Source organism: Sinocyclocheilus grahami, unplaced genomic scaffold (assembly GCF_001515645.1).
Source record: "Sinocyclocheilus grahami isolate Dianchi unplaced genomic scaffold, SAMN03320097.WGS_v1.1 scaffold574.1, whole genome shotgun sequence".
NCBI lineage: Eukaryota > Metazoa > Chordata > Actinopteri > Cypriniformes > Cyprinidae > Sinocyclocheilus > Sinocyclocheilus grahami.
Genome location: NW_015505753.1, coordinates 950562 through 973908, shown reverse-complemented (window position 1 = coordinate 973908; position 23347 = coordinate 950562). Strand labels below are relative to the sequence as shown.

At 40.3% G+C, this 23347-nt stretch overlaps 4 protein-coding genes across 4 annotated transcripts in view; 2 read left to right on the top strand and 2 right to left on the bottom strand.

The window, feature by feature from the left end:
• The window catches only part of LOC107556617 (protein HID1), a 21574-nt gene extending 14338 nt beyond the window's left edge, over window positions 1-7236 (top strand). Inside the window, exons 14-19 of the mRNA XM_016239755.1 lie at window positions 1692-1919; window positions 2031-2176; window positions 2258-2350; window positions 4763-4854; window positions 4935-5093; window positions 6216-7236. Coding sequence (XP_016095241.1) covers window positions 1692-1919; window positions 2031-2176; window positions 2258-2350; window positions 4763-4854; window positions 4935-5093; window positions 6216-6279 — 782 coding nt within the window. The 3' untranslated portion in view covers window positions 6280-7236. The remainder of the gene's footprint in view (window positions 1-1691; window positions 1920-2030; window positions 2177-2257; window positions 2351-4762; window positions 4855-4934; window positions 5094-6215) is intronic.
• A 343-nt stretch (window positions 7237-7579) lies between these two features.
• Window positions 7580-12342, bottom strand: LOC107556602 (otopetrin-2-like). The gene is made up of 7 exons (XM_016239734.1): window positions 12299-12342; window positions 11081-11463; window positions 10819-10955; window positions 10675-10733; window positions 10162-10280; window positions 8648-9462; window positions 7580-7830 (listed from the first exon to the last, which is right to left on the bottom strand). The coding sequence occupies exons 1-7, from the start codon at window positions 12340-12342 to the stop codon at window positions 7660-7662; spliced, it is 1728 nt and encodes a 575-aa protein (XP_016095220.1). The 3' UTR covers window positions 7580-7659.
• A 1611-nt stretch (window positions 12343-13953) lies between these two features.
• LOC107556601 (Usher syndrome type-1G protein homolog) lies at window positions 13954-17903 on the top strand. Its single transcript, XM_016239733.1, has 3 exons — window positions 13954-14167; window positions 15821-16271; window positions 17077-17903. The coding sequence occupies exons 1-3, from the start codon at window positions 14004-14006 to the stop codon at window positions 17881-17883; spliced, it is 1422 nt and encodes a 473-aa protein (XP_016095219.1). The 5' UTR covers window positions 13954-14003; the 3' UTR covers window positions 17884-17903.
• Window positions 17904-20772: 2869 nt separating this feature from the next.
• LOC107556594 (protein amnionless-like) lies at window positions 20773-22200 on the bottom strand. The gene has a single exon (XM_016239726.1). The coding sequence runs from the start codon at window positions 22198-22200 to the stop codon at window positions 20773-20775; it is 1428 nt and encodes a 475-aa protein (XP_016095212.1).
• Between the last annotated feature and the right edge of the window lie 1147 nt (window positions 22201-23347).

The following is a 23347-nucleotide window of genomic DNA, read 5'->3' as shown; positions in this document are numbered from 1 at the left end:
TTCTCATTTTGAAGGAGAGTTTTAGACATTCTCTTGCCTTTCTGCCAACTCTGTTTATGGAAGTCCATGTGGTACTTTTGCAAATTATTAATGTACATGTTGTGGTCTGGCCGCTAAAAGGTTACATAAAGATGACTCCAAACAGGGTCAGAAATAAACTTTTCCATTAAAGGACAATATTTGACCTCCAGTGTAATTTTTTGCCTTCATTAGGGCAAAAAAAAATGATGGATGCGTATCGGTATCGGGTCTGATACTGAGCTACTGTACTCGTACTTGTACTCGTTAAAATGCCCCGATACCAAATGCCCATACCACACAGCATGTGATAAGTGCCGTATTCAGACAAAGAAGCACAGACAACTGAACAACAGACAGCAGAATGGAGTTATTATTTGAGATTATGGATGTCTACGAAGTATATGTATGCAATTAATATAATGTTAAATGTGTTAATGTTAATATAATTTAATAATTAATTAATTTAATAATAATTTATGCATTTAGCAGACACTTTTATCCAAAGCGACTTACAGTGCATTCAGGCTATAAATTTTTTACCAGTATGTAATATAATAGTGGGGTATGAGTGGTTATGAACGAATGAATGAAACGCATTTGTCCGTGTTTCACTCCATCTCGAATCGTGCTCGCGGAAAGCGCTTGAGAAGCAGTGTCTCCTCCGCGGCTCGGTACGCTTTCAACTCGTTTTTTTAGTCTCGAGCTGTACGACATTCACATTACATGATTTGACTGATTTTTACGTAGAAAGGGCGACAGCGCACCGCATTAAAATAAATGATTATTCATGTTTTCACAACTGCTGGCCAAATTAAATAACTAAACTAAAATTAAATCATCTTTGAGTGCAAGGGGGCCCCCTGGTGTTTCGGGGGACCAACACAGTTTGCGTATTTTGGAAGGATCGGCTCTGGATATATCTATTTGATAAATGAAGTTAACCAACTAACATTATACATATTCTTTTGGTTTCTGTACCCAATATTTAAAAAAAATTACAAATACAATGAAAATACCAGTATCGGTACTCTGTATCGGCAAGTACCAAAAATAAAAGTAGGCTATCGGTATAGCCGTAATAAATTTAGTTTAATTTTGCAGTAGACGTTTTGGCAGTATCTCGCATTTGGCATGCATTTTTGATCACTGTGATAGTACTTTCCATTAATTTCATTGATGTGCATGTTCTACAGATCCTATATTGAGTCACTGTTGTCTTTTTCACTGTTGTGCTGGTTTAATTCTCTAAATGGGAAAAAAAATAGAATTGTCTTGAGAGGATTGTAAACCAGGGAAGAAAAATAACGGGGAGGAAGCAGATGACTATGGCCCAGTAATATCATAAGACCGGTTTTGGGTAAAGCCCAGAGCATTTTATTAGATGATTCCCACCCTATGGATCATGAGTTTCACCTTCTCCATTCTGGCATTTGGTATAGAACCCCTATTAGTAAAACAGATCGGTTTAGACATTTATTTATCCCCTCAGCTGTAAAGTTTTAAAAATTTAAGGTAAGAACTTTTTTAGGAAGGAAACTGAGTGTGTTTTTTGTATTGTGTGTTTTGTTGTTGTATGTGAAATGCTTGTATGCTGCAACCAAATTTCCTTGAATAAAGTTGAACTGAGTTAATTTCTTCCCCTGACCCCAATCTGGTAATGTTTTGATCAGGTAACTGTAATTTGGTGTACGCCATCATTCGGAAGCGCAACGTCTTCCACCAGCTGGCCAACCTGCCCTCCGACCCCACCACCATTCAGAAGGCCTTGCAGAGGAAGAAGAAATCTCCAGACGCTATTTCTCGCACCAGCTCGCTGGAGACGGTGTCCATGGAGGGCTCACGGCCGGCTGTGCCTGCTGAGCCCGGCACTCTGAAGACCAGTCTGGTGGCCATGCCAGGTAGCTTTGCTTACATGTACTGCATGCTAAATATTAGTATAAGACCAGTTACTATGAGACAGTGGCACTTTGTGTGCGAGTTGCTTTGATAGACAGGCTAACTCTCTTCAGGCATCGATAAACTGACGGAGAAGTCCCAGGTTTCAGAAGACGGTACTATGATAGCTGTGCCACTGACAGAGTCCCCACAAACCCCTGAACACAGCGCTGCGGCTGGAACCAGCGACACAGAGTCCATCTCAGGAAGAGACAGTGAGGTTAGAGGAGCAGGCACACAATCACATATCACAATCACTAGCTCTTCAAATGAAGGTGGTGACAGTGATGCTTCTCCTCAGGATGTCTTCTACACTGAGGCAGAGATGGCAAGGAGACGTCTGTCCAGCTCATCATCGTCTGCCATCAGCCACTGGAACCCTAAGCCAGACTGGGTAAGAAGACCTTCATCATCACATGAAAAAATACTATACTAATTTATGGTATATACGATAGTGTTTTTGAACCATACTATACTGTATACGGTATATTATAGTATTTACAACACGTTGTTAGTGAATGCTACAGCATATTGTAGTATTAACTATAGTGAACTGATAAACTATGATACATACTGCAGTGTACTAATGCAATAAGCCCCAAGAAGCCATGGTTTACAGTTAATTTATAACAGCTAAGGGGCCTAACAATGCCCCTTAGCTGTTATACAATTTAGTTTTAACTACAGTAAACTGTAGTGTATTGTATTGTTTGAAACAACATGAGGGTGAGTAAATAATGACCGAATTTTCCTCTTTGGGTCATATTAGCCCTGTGATAAAATATGTTTGTCTTATTCCATGTTTTAAAGAATTAAAGTAAAGTTAAAGAACTTTCTTAAAGTTCTTATTTGCATATGTAACAGGTTATTAAGATAGATTGAGCAAGTGCAACATGCAGTGAGCATTTAACCTGTTTTACTAACAGTTTATGATGCCAGTGCACACCTCTGCATAGAGGAATCAAAATGACTCGGTAGATTATAGTATACATTTTTACATTTCTGTTTTTTTCTTTCTGATAAAGAGAAAAAGAAATAACAGAAATCTGATTATTATTTTGAATAGATGGAGATAAACATTAAAGGAGACATATTATGCCCCTTTTTACAATATGTAATATAAGTCTCTGGTGTCCCCAGAATGTGTCTGTGAAGTTTCAGCTCAAAATACTCCACAGATAATTTATTATATAATTTTGAAAATGCCTATTTTGAGTGGAAGCAGAAACACGATGTTTTTTGTGTCTGTCTCTTTAAATGCAAATGAGCTGCTGCTCCCCGCCCCCTTTTCCAGAATAGGGCTGTGCCTTTACAGCTCGGACCTGCTAAAATCATCTGTTTTGGTTCTGATAATAATGTTTATCACGCTGAAATCATGCGTTTTAAACCATATGAGTTTAAACTTCAGATATAAGGTTTTCTGAGTGCACACATCCGAAGCATACGGACAGAAAGCGGCTGTATTAAAATATTAAACTAAGTTTTCATTCACACACAAGTTTACGTTAAAAACACACATGCTTTACAAAAAACAGTCGGTTATGTCTGTGAAGGTAAACAGCTGGGAAATAAATCACATGTTTATTTTAGATCTGTGTGGCAGCAGCAATATACAGTAAATAAATCAATAAATCCACTGCTCTCGTCTCCTCTGAGGCTGGGACTGTAAACAGTGTTCTGTGCTCGTCTGTGCAGCCAAAGGCAGAACAGTTAGCATGTTTTGCTCGAACTTTCGCCATGGCGTTAGAGCTGGTACACCGTTGTCGCTTGCAAAATCAAATGTCGGCGCCGTGGGTGTAAACTTACAGATTAAGGGACGGTAATATTATAATGAGATCCCTTTGCCACTTCACCAAGGGAGCAAAATCAGACGCGCTCGTTAGACGCTTGCAGAAAAAGGCTTCCCAAAACAAAGTTACTGGGTTCATCTTTTTCATGTTTCCTTGGTTGGTAGATGCACCGGGGACCTGATTATAGCACTTAACACCTGGAAAAGTCAGATTTTCATGATATGTCACCTTTGAAGTCTTTTGAACTTGTCTTTATATATAGTAAGTAAAACATATAAAACTAAGAATTTATATTAGGTGAACATTCTACTTTCATTTTATAACAAATGTAGCTTTTGTTTAAGGTGAAGTTAAGTTGTAAAAAGCCCAAAATGTATATTGATCAGCATTAAGTAACATTTGAGTTTATGTCTAAAGAAAATATATTGATTATGCATATGGTCTTTATTATAAATAATCTTTTTATTTTGTATGAATGTTTTTTCTTTGGGAAAATGAATATATTTGTTTAATGTTAGATCAAAATTTGAAGTTTGAACCAAACCATAAATCTAATTTAAGAAAGCTAATACATTTGGCTGTAGCAAAAAGAGTATTTTCTTATGCGCTTATGTTAAATCTTCACTTCATAAATATTCTAAACTGATATTATTGATATTTTTGTGCACGATTCATGCAGATGTTTTATTTATTTTATTTTTTTTAAATATCATACAACTATCATATGCGGGACTTACTTCTCTAATCATCAAGTCCTCATAGACCCTTCTTCTGCAAGCTCACATTCATCTGCCTCTCTTTTTGAGTGCAACACTCACACCTCCAAATCCAATCAACAACCGACTCATAGAACCCTGTCCCTATCTGGCTTCTTTTTTTGTCGATAATCCATTAAACTCGTATACATGTCACAATGTAATTTAGTTTCATTATGACTTTAAGAGCAACCCCAAGTTAACCATTTCAAGTGTGAATAAAGCCCACGAGAGCTCTCTTCACCTGCACTCATATTGCAGGTCCTGTCCTGGAAGAGCAAACTCCCACTGCAGACCATCATGCGCTTGTTGCAAGTACTGGTTCCACAGGTGGAAAAAATCTGCATTGACAAGTAAGAGAAGAGTTTGTCATTGATTGCTGCATGTAGTTTGATTTGCTGCTGTGAAATATTACATTATGGTTTTAAATTAGGGGTCTAACGGATGAATCCGAGATCCTGAAGTTTCTTCAGCACGGCACTCTTGTGGGTCTGTTGCCTGTGCCCCATCCCATTCTCATCAGGAAATACCAGGCCAATGCAGGAACTGCCATGTGGTTTCGCACATACATGTGGGGAGTCATTTACCTGCGGTTAGTATGACATTGCAGTTTCATTTATCATTTATCATTTCAACCAAAAACATGACAGGTGTTTTTAAAGTGCCCCTATTATGGATTTTTGAAAATTACCTTTCATGCAGTGTGTAAGTGATTGAAAACATCCTGCAAAGTTTTAAATCTGAAAGTGCACCGTGTATAAAGTTATTGTCTCTCAAAAGAAAGAGTCGACTCTGAATCATTGAAACGAGTCGTTTTTAAAACGAATCCCAAGCCGTTTCATGTTGACATCACTATGAAAAATTAGCATATTGCCCGCCCACATGTTGGTCTTTTCCATTGGTCTGAATGAAAATGCAAATTCATTCTTTGCCACTAGGTAAAAATAGTGGTTTCCCCGGTAACGCTGTACACAAAGCAGCACTGCGCTCACAAACGCTGCTTTATCAGGCATTACAGGCTTATGATGAAATGAAAATGAGACCAATCGGACCAATCACCGCAGATTAGTGTCACGCAAAGGAGGGGTTTGGAAAAATGAATCGTTGAGTGAAGCGTTTGGGAGTCGTTGAACAAGTAAGGTAAAAATAAATGCATATTATAAGACAATGAAAGTGTTTTTTGACCTTGCATGCATGACAACCTGTTGTTGGAGACTTCCAAAACCAAAATATGAACCTTTCATTACCCATAATAGGGACACTTTAAATCCAACGGATTATTCAGAAACCGAATATTCATTTTGTAATAATGTAGAGTAGGATTTGATTTGATTTGTTTAAAAAAGCTGGGGGTATAGTATAAAACGTATATATTCATGTGCATTTGATTCGACTGTAAAAAGAGGACATTCATTCTATTTTTCACATGCAAATAATGCTCCTACAAATAAGCATGAATGATAATAAATTATAAAAAATTAAATAATGTAAAAAGAGTAAAGTTATTTTTCTTTTGGGGAAACAATGCATAAATCCTGCACACTTTTCAAACTTGGCATTATTATGGAATTAAAAATTCTATATTTTTGATATAGAATATATTGACTGCTTAATTGGAGGTGGAGCCTTTGTCATTATTGATGAGTTGTATATTTGATCGACTTTTTTTGTCATATATATATATATACAACATTGTTCCATTTTTTCACTGTAGTAATGTGGATCCACCCATCTGGTACGACACCGACGTGCGTCTCTTTGAGATCCAGAGGATGTAAGAATGAGCTTTAACCCGTCGGTCGCTGAGAACCCGCAGACTTCATCTTGCCTTGTCATTTTGTTTTATCCCGTTCATAGACTGTGAGACTCCACGAGAAGTGCCCATCGCTGCCGGTCGGCCTATCGGCAGTCTGTTTGCTCTGGCTGGTGTTCAGATGATAAAGTGTCTAAATATAAACCATGCACTCTGATAGTAAAAGCATACTGTGGTCAGCACTTATGCAGCCCAGACATGTGAAACTCTCTCACTGTGGTTTTTATAGGAACAAGGTGCTTGTTATAAGAAGGAATGCTATTTATAGTTTCGAAAACCTTGTGAAAAATTTTTAGGAAGTTAGATTAGAAGCATTGACAAAGACCTCTAGATTGTATTATCACCACAAGAGGGCAATCTTGCTAAATCCTCTTTTTTGGTATGTGAAAGAACATGTGCTTACACATGCATACTCCCAAATTTTCAAATTTGTAGTCAGGTATGAAAAATAACTGGAAGGAAAATGAACAGAAAATCAAAAGCTGGTTTCGATTAGTTCCACCAGTATTCATATACATCGTGAAAATGTACAAAAACAATTTTTGTTTCCGAAGTATTATATATCGTAGTTGTTTGATGGTATAGCCTACCAATATCTCTATTTTTGTCTGCATATCAGTTTTGCTAATGAGATACTGTAAATATTGCTTGATATTTAAAGTCGAAACGCTGTCTACGTATATAAAAAATATGAAACTATTCAATGTTGGCAAAATGATTCACTTATGGTTACTGAATTTCTGCATATGTTCATCATATTGTTTAAAGTGCCGATGACTTCTTCATTTGTGGCAGTATTTATAAGGGAGCTTGTGGAACAGATCAAGACATTGCGTTTGTATATGTATTTTAATGTTTGTGCATTTGTGCAAAAATTGTCCAAATATATTGAGAGGATGTAGAGTACAAAAACACAGTTGTCATTGTGTCACGCTTCCTGTTCAGACTTCATTAATCTATAAGGAGCAGAAGCATAAAAAACAGAGTACAGTTTGCTCATTTTAATCTGGGTACACAATGACCAGAATAAACAGAAATTGGGAATTCACAGGTGCCAATGAAAAGGCAGATCTCTGGTAATACTTCCAGAGGGTTTCACTGCATTGCTAGCAGTTGAATGCCTGTAACAGGATTAGGCCATATATCAGATGATATTGACATATTCAAACGGATTTCAGTTCAACATGGTCTAGATCTCCACACACGCTCACATATACACATTGTTGCATTATACAATAAATAAAACAATTTCTCTTTCAGCTAAACAAAAATATAATATAAAAAATATATCTATTTTACAAAGATATGTGCATAAGCTTGTACAGTTCCTGAGTGGTCAGCTGATTTATGAGGCGAGGCACACCTCAAACAGACTAGCCACTGAGTGCATCCGGTAGAAGATCCCAAATGGCATTCCAATATTCACAATTGCTGCCCACGTTTCGAATTCATAAATGTCTGATCCGACGGTGTTTTCAAACTGAGGCCGGGCTCCGAAGGCAGGCATAATCCAAAGCTGCAAAACAGAAATGCAATGTACAGAATTTGATTTAAATCAGATTTCTGACCATGAAGTGTTAAAGACACAGGAGTCTAGGAGGCATTCACACATAATACGCATTCAGAATGAAACAAAACGTAATTGGACAAAATGGATTTGTAGCATTTTTTTAAATGCCTTGATCGTCAATTTTTAACCACAAAATTATAGCAAATAAGACAGCGATCATACAGCGATCATAAATAATCAAGGTGCTTTTTCCACTTCTAGCTTCTAATTTTGTTATGTGATGAGCAATAAATAATAATAATTTGATCCGATGTGTGGGTATGTTAATGAAACCGTTAACCATTAAAAACAATATATGCAAGAATGTATCCTGTGTGTATGCCCTCTAACTAGGGTTGCAAAGTGGCAGAAGATTTCCCTAATTTTCCAAAAGTTTCACAATTTTCCAGACGTTTCCAAAAATGCCAACATTTCCTAAATTTTTCCAGATTTTTTCCGATTTTTTCCAAAAATTCTGGAATGTTTCTGGAATAATAATAATTTGATCCGATGTGTGGGTATGTTAATGAAACCGTTAACCATTAAAAACAATATATGCAAGAATGTATCCTGTGTGTATGCCCTCTAACTAGGGTTGCAAAGTGGCAGAAGATTTCCCTAATTTTTCAAAAGTTTCACAATTTTCCAGACGTTTCCAAAAATGCCAACATTTCCTAAATTTTTCCTAAAAATTCTGGAATGTTTCTGGAAATTTGCTAGAAATTATCCACCTCTTTGCAACCCTACCTCTTACTCAATAAAGAATATGGAGTCAGGTACTTACAATGACATTGCAGAATAACAGGAAGCCACAGATCTCCTTAAGGATCCTCCTCTTCCAGCAGAGTCGACCCTGGAGCAACGTCAACGGGATGGGTAGCGTGTGAGCTGGGACGATAGAGCTGCTCCGTCTTTCCGGGTCTCTCTCTCGTACGGCCATGACGTTGGCGAAGACGGTGGATGTCTCAGTCTCTTTGAACGGCTCCCGATGGAGGCCCTTGATGAGGAAGGCGTTTTGTAGGCACAGCTGGATCACAGTCAGAATAGAATTGGCCAGGTTGAGCCCATTTATGTGCCCCTGGACCCCTGATGCCAGAACAGCTACTATGGTGAAGTAACAGATGAGGAACTGGCCCAGAGATGATCCCACAAGCAGTCCCACATCCAGACTCCTGGTAGGGTTCTTCCCGGACACCTGCTCTCTCTTATCCATCCGGAAGATTACACAACCGATCAAAGTTGTGATGGACATCAGAAGGATGGCGACTATGTTCATGATGTAATGTATTATCAGAGCTTCCTCCTTCTTTTTTGGGTCCTCTTTGGCCACGTCCACTTCGTACACCACAAACGTAGCCAGGCCTGCCACCAGAATGATCAGGCCAGCGACTGGACCAATCAGAACGTCCCACAGGCTAAAGCGCAGATTGTGGCTATGGTGTTCATCCATCTGGCGGCCGACATTTTTCCACATGACGTAGGCCATGGCTGATGCGAAGAGGCTGTACTCGATATTGAAGGGGTACAAATAGTAGTAGGCTTTCTCAAAAGTATCGCACATGTTATGGCTACACTTGCAGTCGCTCTCTCCGGCGCGGCCTGAAAGACAACAACAGAGAACGTCAATGAAATGCTCTACTTAAAGGGTTAGTTCACCCAAAAATGAAAATTATGTCATTAATTACTCACCCTCATGTCATTCTAAACCCGTAAGACCTCCGTTCATCTTCGGAACACAACGTAAGATATTTTTGATTAATTCTGAGAGCTCTCTGACCCTCCCATAGACAGCAAGTGTCCTTACATGATCAAGGTCCAGAAACGTAGCAAGGACATCAGTAAAATAGTCCGTGTGACATCAGGGGTTCAACCATAGAAGATGAACGGAGGTCTTACGGGTTTGGAACAACATGGGGGTGAGTAATTAATGACAGAATTTTCATTTTTGGGTGAACTATCCCTTTAATCTTCAAATTAATCAAATCAATACAGGATGTTCAATATTTGTCAATGTATTTTAACCCAAGTACACAACCTTGTTGAATAAAAAAGCATATGCTGGTTAGGGATGTTTTGAAGCATTGCAGCTGGTTTGAGCTGGTTTGAACTGGTCCTTAGTTGGTCATGAGCTGGTTTAAGATGGTCTTGAGTAGGAACTAGTCGCTTATTAGGACCAGCTGCCATGCTTCAAAACATACCTAACCAGCATATGCTGTTTTTTTCAACAGGGAAGTCTCAAAAGTGTGCAATATGATTTGCTTATTAAAGCACCTTGTGATGTGACATCGATTTTGTAGCCGCCGTTTGAAGAATTGTATGAAGGGTCAGCTGGAGCCACTGTTTGATGGAGCGACTCCTCTGTCACTGCCGTCATCCACACCATGAGATTCGTAGACAACGTCAACATCAGACCACAACTGCAATGAGAGAGTTAATATTACTTTGCAGTCATGCTAGTGGCCCTGTTTCGTGGAAGTGTAAACTCAATACAAGAGGCACATGCCGCCGCTATCCTATCAAACCTTCAGTCGAGCAAACATTTCCTTGAGCTAACTTAAAAATGTATGCTCATTGCTTCACACCGAGACCTCATACAGCTCAATGGGCTAGTCAAGATCACTACAAACAACTCATTTCTTTTACAGTTCTGAATCATGGGTGTGATCATTTGCCTCCATTTGTCAGATTTTCCCATTCATTTATCTTCCTGACTACACGCTGAGGTCAAGATAGCAAAAGACAAGGAAATAAACTGACAAAACCAGATAGCATCCCAAGTCTGCATAAAGTCATCGACCACTTAGAACTCACCGTGTGACGATTTGCTGTATCTGCACACAGTCTTTTGCATGAACCCAGAGGATGTATGTCTGAAATATGGAAGAGAGTATGTTTAAATGCTCTAGAAATACAAGAACAAATAGCCTAAAACCATTCTTTATCATTTTAACCTACCTGCACAATGACAAAGAGCGCTTGCACAACAGGGAAGGCTATTTTCACAGGCGACTCGCAGTGTATACGACCCACGTAATAAATAATCTTGAAAATATCCATGATTACACTGCAGACGCCAAACAGAACCAGTCCACCTGATGAAGACACAAGCAGAATATGAGCACTAGATGTCTACCAGAAGATATAAAAGATAGTGAGAACAACCCAAATTGTCTTTCTCGAATAAGAAATTGATTTGATCATACAAATGAAGACTCACCTCTCAGCCAAACTGGTCCAGCGTGACTGTCTTTGTAGAGCACTGCACGGTACACCCTCGACGTATGGATTTTGTAGTAAACCATCCATACGGTGGTGAGAATGACAAGCAAGATGAGGAAAATCAGGAGATGAGAAGAAGTGATCTGGATCTTGTTGAAGAAGCTTCCGCTCACTATGGCGATTCCAAGGAGAAGGATGTTTAATGAGATGAATCCAGACAGAAGCCATCCCCAGTTGCGGCCCTTCTCCACGGTTTTGAACCCGCCATGGGCAAGTACCGGGTTGACCGTCTCTCCATGGGACCTGACTTGGATGGTGGATATCTGGTTCTCGATGGCTTCTAAGTCTTGCTTTGTCGTCATGTTGCGTGAGTTAGAAGAGCTGTCCACAAGAAAACACAAGTCAATTTGTTAGTGAAGCTCTAAGTCTCCAAGTTAATAAATAGAGTCTGCTGGATTTGTAGAGTATGAAGCAAGTTGTCATGCAAAATAATTGGAATGAGCCTAGTTTCCTCAAGCTGTATAAATACTTGAACCCGCATAAGTCTCCAACCAATCACCTGTCTTCTCTTCCGCTTACGTCTAGCCCTGCGTCTGTCCCACATCTGAAGGGACCTGCATCCTCAAATCTGAATTGGCAATATTGGAAATCTAAAAAGATTTCACCTTTGCTTGCACTGGACCAAAGCCAGCCAATAGCTCCCAGCTATTGTGATAACAGTGTTTAACAATAGGGCTACCTGCACAGTCTCTGCACTCTGTTTGGTGACGAAGGAAATGTGAGGTAGCTACTGATCAGACACCCTCAGCTCTGAGTCATCAACAAATATTGAGCTTTTATGTACTTCAATCATATCTGTTTTCAAAATATTAAGCCTTTATTAACTCAGCTTATATCGGTTTTCACAGTCATTGCGATATTCAGCCTCGCCCAATTTCATTGTAAATGTTTGAGTACAATGGACCTGTGCATTGTTTCTTTTGTGTCCTGTGAGAGCATGGTGATTATTAATGTTAACACAAGCAATATTAACAGGCACTTTCACACAAAGCATCTTGCAACAGTTCCACAATACAGAATTACGAAAGTAAACATAGTGCAAAAGCTACATACTAGACTATTTGTCATATACATTCATTCAATTAGCAGAAAATAGCACTATTCCGTATAACACAATTCATACTAATATGCATGATGGTTAGTGTCCTTCACTTACCACGAGTAGGAACCGCTGGTCTTCTGAGGAGCGTGCCACCTCATGGCATATATATTCACTTGGTGACACAAAGATTTACAGCCGTAACACTGAAGGACCTGTAACCTGTCAGACACAACACACAGTACACAAATAATTAGAACAAAATGTATGAACAATTTGACATCTACCATACACCATGCAATTATAGGCATTATAAATCCTCAAACATCAGTGGAGTGTGATAATGCCACAGTGATGGGACATCATGATATATATGTCATCTATATAAAGCCCTCATAAATAACATTGATGCAACTATTAATCCAGGTTGCAATGACTGGTAATTCACAAACGCAGTATAAAAAAATATTGATTTAAAAGTACTGTGACAACTTTTATGTGAAAATAATAGCAGGCCTACTTAGTAGTTCACATTCCCTTAATAAAATGAACCATGGTTTTATTACAGTAAAATTGTTCAGTATCTCATCCAGATATAGGCATGTTTTTTTGCCGTATTGACCACAGTTTTACTACAAATACCAAGGTTAAACTATGGTTAGTGTAGCAAAAATTAAGCGTTAGCATTAGTTCTGGCAGGTCACGTGAGTCAAGCTTGCATCAGCTGATTCTCAGCTGATCACATCTACCTATAGGAATACGACACCTATCGCGGCATTCCTATATAAACTCTATTCAGTATTATTCAGCAGCTTTTCAGCTTGCTCAGGAGCAAATTACCCTCCTCCATCCCCAGCTCCTCCTTTTGCCACAGTCAGGACATGGCTTTCTGATGTTCCTTGCTAAACAGACTCCTTTATCTTGAATAAAGTGTTACACTTAAATATCATTAAGTACATTAATGATATCTGCCTTGTTCTGTTCTGTTAACCCTAGGGGGGTTATTACTGCTGCTCTCCCTGCTCATTCATGACAGGCTGCATGAATGAGCAGGACGTTTTTTGCCCAGATCAGAACCATACCGCCAAACCAAACTTTATGCTAAGTATCTATCATTTTGACGATAGTGGTCCTGACAGAACCATGGTTAATTTGTGGTTACAATGGTTTAAATAAAGTAGCCATGTTTTTTTGGTTTTATTTGTAGCAAAACCGTGGTTAATTTTCGTAAGGGTTAAATCACGAAAATACAGTAGGCTAACTGAAAATAATTGTCCACCAAAGCCACAATTAAAAATATGATACCAAATAACAAAGCAATATAGCACAAACCCAATTTCAGGCTTAACATTTCGAGAGAAAAACTTCAAACGAACTAGTCAGGTGAAGATATTTTTAACTAAAATATGTTACAACTTCATCATACATATATATATATATATATATATTTATTACTTTTTATTTTTTTCGTTGTAGTTTCAGAGTCCTTGTGCGTTTTGGTGCCACTTTATTTGAATGTTTATTAAGCAATAAACAACTGTTTCTTAACGCTGTTCGTGTGCTTATGAGTTTGGAGGGGGAAGCAGGGCTCTTTTAAAGAATGTCTTTCATTCACCCAATAATACATTATTTCGAATCCCAAATGTGGAAAAGGTTGCGTTTTGTAAGGAACGAGCTGAAGCCACACCCTCAAGAGCCGCTGCGCGTCTGAGGTGTCCCTGGAAACTCCAAGTGCCTTACGCGCGCTGCAGCCGGTCAGGGGTTCCAGACCTAATGCACAGAGCCAGTGAAAGAGTGATGGAGGCTGAGGTTCGAGATCACCATGAATGACAAATACCACAAGGCAGCTCGGGATGGCTACCTTGACTTGTTGAAAGAAGCGACGCGGAAGGACCTGAACGCTCCGGATGAAGATGGCATGACACCGACCCTATGGGCCGCTTACCACGGCAACCTGGAGGCGCTGCGGCTGATTGTAGGGAGAGGGTAAGATTGCGCGTCATTCCCTACATTTTATCAATTGCACGAACTGGTTTAGTTTGTGGATTTAGCGGAAGTTTAACCCGTATGTACGCCTCATATGAAATGACTAACGCAGGAACCGGCATGGCGCGGATCTCTGGTCACCGTTACTGTATATCATCACAACCCAATACTGGTGTCACGACGGCTGGTGCTTCGCAGGGCTGATGATTTTATTAGGTTAATTGGGTGTGGAACGTGCTGTTCTCTCCAGTCTACTTCCTTAAATAACCCTTTCTCCTGATGTTTATGGTGGTGTTATGTAACATGCCTCAAGTTGGTAGAGGACCATGTCATATTAACATAATATTTTCTCACTGTAAAAACCTGTTTAAAGTAACCCAAAAATGTATTTCTGGTAACAAGGAAATTAACTGGCTTTGGGTAAAAAAAATTATAATGAATCAACACCATCAACAAAAGACATTTTTTGAGAGTCAGACCAGGTAGAAAAATCAACTGCAAGTTTTTTGGACATATCAAACTATCAGCATGACATTCGCATTGAAAAATATATTTTTTAGTGGTATTTTAAGGTTGATTTTTTTTTTGCTTTCACATTTTCATGTTCCTGTAGCTCGGACTGACAGAGCATGCCATTAGCAACAACACCAAGGTCATAGGTTCAATTCCCTGTTAATGCATTGACTGATTAAAAATGTATACCTTGAATGCACCTTAAGACGGGTATACTGCCCTTGCTACTTCTTAGTGGTTTTTTTTCACTATAATATATACTATATTGTACACTTTTTAAAATGATATTTTCAAAATGTTTTTATATGTGCATTCATATTATTCTCAACAGTTAAACTCTAAAACCAGCAAGTCACCTGTAGGTGGGGCTATACTGTACAGTAGTAAAGCAAAAAAAAGTAAGGTTTCAATCTGAGTTTAGTTTCAAGCGATCCAGTTTTCTAGAATGCATATTGAATAGTTATATTATGACCAGTCACTATGTACTGTATGTACTGTAGTTTCTAGCAGTCATAGATTAGCAGATTTCTTGTAGTTTTAGAATTGTTTCTTTGTTGATCAGGCCTGTGGTTACAGTCTGAACACAGGAATTTAGTGTGACATCACCTATGCAACTCTATCATTCTTGCTATAGTAAGGAGACACCCAACAAGCTCCCTCTTATTCAAGCAGGCGATCAAATTACCGATCCAGTGGTTTGGATCGGCATTAGGAGAGATAAACCTGGATTACTGGCTTACAAAAGAAAACTTATATAAGTAAGAAAAATAAGAGATTGTATGGGTTATATAACACACCTGTTTGTCCTTCTTATGATGATGTTAGATATCAAATGTGTAGAGCAGGTTGTTTCAGTTTTTTATAGACCTATGCATTATTTACTGGCCTTCACGAATGACAAGCCAGTGCTGAAAACATAATCAAAAAATCATGGGATTGCCAGTGTGGTCTCAGCTATTCTTGGGATATAAGACAAGTGATAATGACAGCTTAGAAAAGCCATATCCAGTTATTTTACACATAAAAGTGTCAATTATATATGTTTTATATATATATATATATATATAGGCTATGGGGTCTGAGTAGTGGTCACTGTTAAATGCCACACCTGATATGGATCTATCACGGCTCTACTTTCAGGGGGAACCCAGATAAGTGTGACATATGGGGGAACACGCCGCTCCACCTGGCTGCATCCAATGGCCATCTCAACTGCCTGTCCTTCCTGGTGTCGTTTGGTGCCAACGTGTGGTGCCTGGACAACGACTACCACACGCCACTGGACATGGCTGCCACCAAGAACCACATGGCTTGCGTGCGCTATCTGGACTCCATCGCTGCCAAGCAGACAGCCCTCAACCCCAAGCTAGTAAGCAAACTGAAGGACCGGGCTTTCCGTGATGCTGAACGCCGCATCAAGGAATGCATTAAAATGCAGCAGAAGCACCGACGGCGCATGGAGCGTAAATTTCAGAGAGAGACAACAGAAGCATCGGTCTCTGATGCCATGAGCTTCTCCAGCTATGCCAGCAGTACCTTGAGTCGCAAGCTACACCACTTCAACACTGCCACTAGTGTGCCATACTCCCAGGTCAGATTGCTCTGCAATGCTTAAATATTTGGGGCCAGTTTTACTAAACAGGGCAAAGTAGCACAAGAGCGCAATTCCCAAACAGCGCCGATGGGCGTGGAAATTTCTGCAGGTGATTTACTAACAAAGTGCAACTTAAAGAACACAGACGCTACATCTCATTTACATATCGACCAATGCAATATACCAAGCGCAGCACAAATTAGCATAGTCGCAAATAAAGAAATAAAGAAGCCACAGTACGTTGAAAAGCACCAGAGGTCAAAAAATGAAGGTTTGCAAGAAGGTTTGATAGACCTGGTATTGCGTGACTCCTAGTTGAGGGTTCAAAGTCGTCTTTTATTTCCTGAAGCAAATTAAAAATAACGTGGCTTGGTAAACGTTATGTTCGGATAATGTGTTATTCTGGCATTCCAAATAAATTAGTACGTGTGGAAAAAAATCCTCTCCCTTCTACCACGTGCTCTGTTCCCTGCGGTGCCTCCTCCTAACAACAACAAATGCAGTCATTTCAAGCGCAAATACCATAATTTGACGAGTGCAAATGTTAGTAAATCTCATTGCGTGATTCATTTGAATACTCTCCCCCCATAAATTTTGAAAGGGAAACTCCTACAAATGCATATTCAGTAAGGTCAGGTCCACGCCTTTTCAGTGCTAATTCTTCATTGCGTGTCTTTAGAAAGTACTATTTCAACGCCAAAAGACGTTTGCGCTGGCACAAGCTGCTAATAAAACTGCCCCTTGATCTTTAGTTAGAAGCCACATTCACTAAAGCTATACTTGTACTATTTTTTCGCTCTAGGCTACTCTCCACGCCACAGCCAGGGGCAAAACTAAGATCCAAAAGAAGCTTGAGAAGAAAAAGCAAGGTGACGGGACATTCAAGATTTACGAAGATGGCAGGAAGAGTGTCCGCTCTTTATCTGGCCTACAACTAGGCAACGACGTCATGTTTCTGAAGCAGGGAACGTACGTCAACCCTAAGGACCGGTCTCGTCGTAACATACGTGACATGTTCCCTAGTGACAACGAGGATGCTGTCTCCCGTGCCATCAGCGAACCCGACTTGCACGGTCATGATGTGGACTACTCGGTGATCAGCACCGACTCGGGGCACGACTCGCTCTTTAACCGTCCCGGCCTGGGCACCATGGTTTTCCGCCGCAACTACGTGAGCGGTGGACTTTTTGGCATTGGGAGCAGAGACGAAGGCAGTCTAGCAGGCAGCGAACGGGTCGATAACCTGCGCCTCCACAGCCGGATGCATCGCATGCCCAGTCTGGATGACGATAGCATCGGAAGCGCCCATAGCCTGCAAGAGAGGAACATGCAGGAGCTGCCATGGGAAGAGGTGGAGTTGGGGCTGGATGACGACGATGAGCCTGACAATAGCCCTCTGGAAGTGTTCCTAGCCACACAGAGCATGAACGAGTTCATTCCTATCTTCAAAAGAGAAAAGATTGACCTGGATGCCCTGTTGCTGTGCTCAGATGATGACCTCAAGAGCATTCACATCCCCTTGGGTCCTCGCAAGAAGATCATAGACACCTGTCAGCGCCGATTGGAGACCATTGAGGACCCAGGCTGCATAGAAGACACTGAGTTGTGAAGTTCTGCCCTTAATCCATTTTTTTTAAAACAGCATATGCTGGTTACGTATGTTTTGAAGTATGGCAGCTGGTTATGAGCTGGTCCTGTGCAGGAGCTAGTTGCTTAGGACCAACTTAAACCAGCTCAAACTAGCTGCCATGCTTCAAAACATACCTAACCAGCATATGCTGTTAGTGAATGTTGAAACAAAGCAAGAGTTTACAGAACAGTTGTTCCATTTTTCTTTAAAGATTGTGATAGTTACTTCATCAACATTTGGCCAATGCACCAGATATGCTAAAGAAAGAGAAGTCGAAAACAGTCCTGCTCCTAGAGGGCCAGTTTAACTCCAGAGTTTAGCTCTGGAAGTTTCTACTAATCCTGGAGACCTCGATTAGCTGGTTCAGGCATGTTTAATTGGGGAAGTCAATGAAATGAAAACAACCTGTGGTATGAAGAGATTGTCTCTTGTCATAAAATTTGTATAGAGAGGTTTATAGAGGACCGATGTTGAAATAGCTGAAATATGACCTCTCTAATAGCTGGCTACATTACCTCTTTAACTGACACAAACAACGCAATATGCATAAAAAATGGTAATTCAGTTCAAATGTAATGGTTATCACATGTCATGTGGCAAATGCAGAGAGTGAAAATGAGGTCACATCTCATTACACGCACTCTTAATCTCATAATATTTCTGCCCCCATGGGGCATCTCAGTGCCTGTGCTTTGCGTGCCTGCAAATTTCTAGACAAAATGTCATTTAAGACATAACTTGTGTATATAAGTTGACAAATGTTAGACATACAAAGCTCATTATGTGCTACACTTGGTGGTAATTGTACCGTTGCTGTTCTTGTTAATACACAGATTTGGTTAGTTGTTGGATTCGCTGAATTGTGAGCTGAAAATGGTGAAATGTACTGTAAATGGATTAACAGAATCTGACGTCAGAGTTGCTGTTGTGGAGACTGTATGTAGGATAAAAGCACCCTCACATTAGGTTACACATACTTAAATGTTTACATGTATATGGCCATAACGTGTTTTTTTGAAACACGAGTAATTGGACGAGCTGTGTGACGCATGGTTGAGTTGGTGTACACAGAGAACCCTTTGTTGATCCTGGAGCTTTAACTTGAGGAGCGTAGACCTCATTACCGCCGAGTCATTTCGTTTATCACAACAGTAGTTTCTGGTTGAACTGAGGTATATTGTCAGTAAACAGTATGATTCATGCACAGGTCTGCAGTACAGCAGGTTCTTGAAAGCCTATCTGTGCTTGAGTTTGTACATGATGTCTTCCTTCAATATTTATGCGCACAAACAGCATTTCCAGCCATGTTTTATAATGCATACATCAACTTTATTCATAATGTTATTTGTTAGTATGTAACTATTAAATTCATAATCTTGAAATTTTTGCAAAATGTGTTTTCGTTTGTCTGATTATTTGTTTTGAATAACGTGTTACGTAATAATGATCTGGTCAATACATTTTGGTAAGTATTAAAGTGCTGCATCTACTTTTGTCCCGCCTCTCTTTGTGCAAACTGCAATAAACAGGGGTCGGCAAACTTTTATTATACGTGTGATCTCTTACAGGGCTGTTCAAAGCCTTCAGAGAAGTAAAGGCTGTAAATGTGATGGCTGTAAAAACCAACAAAGATATTATGAACAATGTTCCCTTAGGAAATTATGCAAATTATGCTAAATATCCTGCCTGACATCAGAGGATAAAGCTCCTGTTTGATTCAATAGAACTGTCCGGAAGACACAAAGCGATATGCACATCCTCAAGTTGACAGCTCCACCTTACACTGAACCACAGATAGTAAGGTCATGAGGGAAGGCTATATAACATTTAATATGTACAATGTACAATGTCAGGACAGGAGTTTAGATTTTAACCTGAGGCTGCAACGAGATCAACACAGCATCCACAACCTCTAGATCTACACAACACTGAATACAGAATTTCTGCTGACTGCATTAGAGCCATGTATGTAACATAGACGACACCTTTCGGAATTACACTCTTAGTAAAAATCAAAACAGGGTATTGCAGTTTAGTCTCGGTACTGGTGATTTAAAGAGATTTTCAGTCATGGTCCTGCACATTTCCCCACAGCACTGCACACTTTATTTTATGCTTGCAGCTTACCTTATTTAACAGAGCAGATTTCGATCATCAGCTCTATACAACATACTAATGTGCAGTGCTGTGGGTCCCCAAGACCTGGAAACCACTCATTAAAAAAACAAAAGAGCGGAACTAATCTGCAATGTAACATCAAGGATTTTTTTTTAAATCCAAAGAGACTTTTAGCAACTCAAGAAGCCCAAATCTTCTTCTTGATTGCTGAGCGTGCAAAGTACCACTGAAGAATCTTTAATTTTAAAGTTGAATAATTAAGTACTTGCCGTAAACAGAGTCAGTCTTGCAATCAAACAACATGGCAAGAATCCAGCGTTACACTTTGAAGTTGTAACCTTCAAATCTGAGATTTAATTATTGAACTGGTTTGTCACCATGGAGAGATTTCTTTGATATCTGAAAGCTAAATGTTGTGACCACAAACTTCACATGGGGAAGACTGGCAATTGCACGTAGTATTATTTATTTATTAATCAAATGCATGTTTGTATCCCTGAATTAAAAATAGTAATGTAACAATTATATAGCCAGCAATCTCAGATAACATGCTTGTAATTTTTTATTAAGATAAATATAATTATGTGGCATAAAATTCAGCATGTGAACAACATACTGTAGTGTATTTTTTTTTTCAATTTGTGTCATTTTGAGATTAGTTCATCAGTGATTGTTATGTTAAGTTGTTATGTTTTTATTCATATTATTTTGTCATCACATCCCCCATCAGATCAGCTGATACTACACCGTTCATGCATTGAAATCAGTTTCATCATAAACAGGATTTACAAAATGCACTCCTGACTGAGTTAGGGTTATCGAGTTTATCATCTCTGTCCCGTATAGCCCTGGTTCCTCAGGCATCATAGTCGGTTTGTCAAACATGGGGTTGTCAAAGCCGTGGTCCAAGGGGCCACCAAGCTCCCCAATCTCACTACTGTTCTTCCACTTGCTGAGTGAGGGAATGCTAGGCATTCTGGGTATCGTAACGATGCCGCGACGGTAGAGCATAACAACGGCTGCAAGTAGACCCACTCCAAGCAGGGAGCCCAGCACTGCGCCCACCATGACCCCTGCACTGTTTCCAGCTGCCTCGCTGCTGCTCGCCCCGGATGACGCCTGGAACTCCGCGCTGGAGATACCGATGTTCAAGCCATGGTTGTGCACATCCTGCACTACATCTCGAGCGAGAGCTTCAGCCAGCTTCCCGGTTTCCTGACCTGTTTTCTGGTCCAGAAGCAACACCTGAATCTCCTGAGTGGCTCCGAAAGGAATCACTCGCAGCAGCCTCTGCTCTTTTGACACTTTCGACAAGGCCATCTGTATAGATTCATATTTATGCTGGCTGAGAAAGAGGTGCTGTAGCCGTTGGCGATACGACTCAAAGTTGAAGCTCGAAGAGAACTGAACATTCACGACAGCACCACATACGTCGCAGCAGTGTCCCACCGGGTGCAGGGGTTTCTTGCACTCCAGCGAATCGCATTTCACATTTGAACAGATCCTGTCTCGATTTCCAGAGTTGTCACAAATGCACCCCGTGCTATCGTCACAGCTTGAACCGCCAACTTTAAGGGATGAGGAACCATGGAATTGCAGCTTGCCGGAATTGGATGACAGGTACTGAGAAAACTCAGAGCTGCTGGTGAACTTCTTCCCAAGTACAGACACACTCTTCACGGGCACGTCATGATCTGATGAAACGTCCACACGGAATGAGGTGCCCTCTCGAAATACCACGTCGTCATACTGGCACGGGACACTCTCCTCGTGGACTGAAAACTGATATGTACCTCTGTGCAGGTCGTCGATTGTGGTCGCAGCCACCCACAGCGATGGGTCGAACCATTTCCGAGATTCAGGGTCTTTAAAGTGTGCCGTGACCCCAGATCCACAACCAGGATCTCCACCCTCTCTTACAGTAAACCCAGCGCCAGATGCCAGAATCAGTTCTCCATCCACCGGCAAGCTCATTCCAGTGATAGTGTGAGCCGTTTCTACATACACTGATACTTTCCTCTGAGCTAAAAACACAACTTGGTCATTACCGCAGGGTACAGAGCCTTTATCCCAGTTGGTAGCATTTTCAAAATTGGTGTCTGGAATCCATTGCTTGTAGAGTGTGTTAGCAAAAGGTAAAATGCAAAGGAAAAGCAAGACGTTGTGTCGAAGAGCCATGGTGAAACGAATGGTTAGGAAGAAAGACAGACCGACCTTTGGTCAGTCACTAACGGTGTGCCTGTCACATGAGTGCTCACGCTTTAGAGCTATTTTGTTAGTCAAACATCTACTACAATGACAAAAAAGGCACACATTAAGACTACTGTAAAATATTTAATAGGCAAACTGTGACGCTCTGTTGTGTACGTCTAGCGGCGGGTTACACGAAAACATGGTATAGGATTGGAGAAAAAGTGCATTGTTACATTACATCTCCCTCTCTCTGTCTCTCTCTCTCATGTTCCTTCTTAAATGTAGAGGTGCCATGTTGGCAGAATACCTTGTTACTTCAGTATATATAGTATTATCGAAAGACGCTGTAAGCGATTTCCACCATTTTGCTAACTTAAGCCCTATTCGCACGGGATTAGTATTACCTGGTGACCTCCAGTCATTTGTAATAATTGCGGAGGTTGTCTGTGATCTTAATCCTGTGCGAATCAGCCATGTCTGTAATTTGTAAAGTAAAAATTCCCCCGCAAATGACCTACCATATTTCGCCGAACACCGAGGTCCTGTGATAATATTGGTCCCGTGCGAATCGGCATCTCTGCGATTCGGCCAGCATTTGGCGGGTCGTATATCATTTTTTCGAGGTTTTTGTTTCCTGTGCGCCTTTTTATCCATCTTCCGCGAAGAATGGAGCTGCGTTGGAGTGTTTGATAGTATTTTGGGTGCTGTCATATCGCTACACCATACAATTTGCAGAAAGAGAAAGCTGAAAAGGTTTTGAGGTTAATGTGTTACAAATAAATCAAGCATAAAGCTTGAGATATTATTTTAACCTGGTGAAATGTAAATGACACAGCGCACGAACCTATATTAGTTTCTTTTTTTGAAATCCATATGGACCATAGAACGGGACTCCCAAAGCCTTGACATCCGGGTATCCGGGAGACAAGACAGTAAATTCTAGTAAAATCACAGGCTTCGCTTATCCCGTGCGAATGCACCACACGAAATTCAGACGTGGGGGGGGGTCATTTCAAAATCACACAAGGTCCCCAGATAATACTAATCCTGTGCAAATAGGGCTTTAGCCACTGAATTAGACTAGCCCTATCCCTTTAGCAACACGCCCTCTCTCCAAAACCTCGCCCTCCAA

Bases quoted from the DNA above. Each gene is read 5' to 3' on its own strand.
- LOC107556594 (XM_016239726.1), bottom strand. From the start codon at position 22,200: ATGGCTCTTCGACACAACGTCTTGCTTTTCCTTTGCATTTTACCTTTT.
- LOC107556601 (XM_016239733.1), top strand. From the start codon at position 14,004: ATGAATGACAAATACCACAAGGCAGCTCGGGATGGCTACCTTGACTTG. The intron at 14,168-15,820 runs GTAAGATTGCGC...CTCTACTTTCAG, and splicing joins CGGCTGATTGTAGGGAGAGG to GGGGAACCCAGATAAGTGTG. The intron at 16,272-17,076 runs GTCAGATTGCTC...TTTTCGCTCTAG, and splicing joins CTAGTGTGCCATACTCCCAG to GCTACTCTCCACGCCACAGC.
- LOC107556602 (XM_016239734.1), bottom strand. From the start codon at position 12,342: ATGAGGTGGCACGCTCCTCAGAAGACCAGCGGTTCCTACTCGTG. The intron at 10,956-11,080 runs GTGAGTCTTCAT...TGTCTTCATCAG, and splicing joins TGGACCAGTTTGGCTGAGAG to GTGGACTGGTTCTGTTTGGC. The intron at 10,734-10,818 runs GTAGGTTAAAAT...TCCATATTTCAG, and splicing joins CGCTCTTTGTCATTGTGCAG to ACATACATCCTCTGGGTTCA.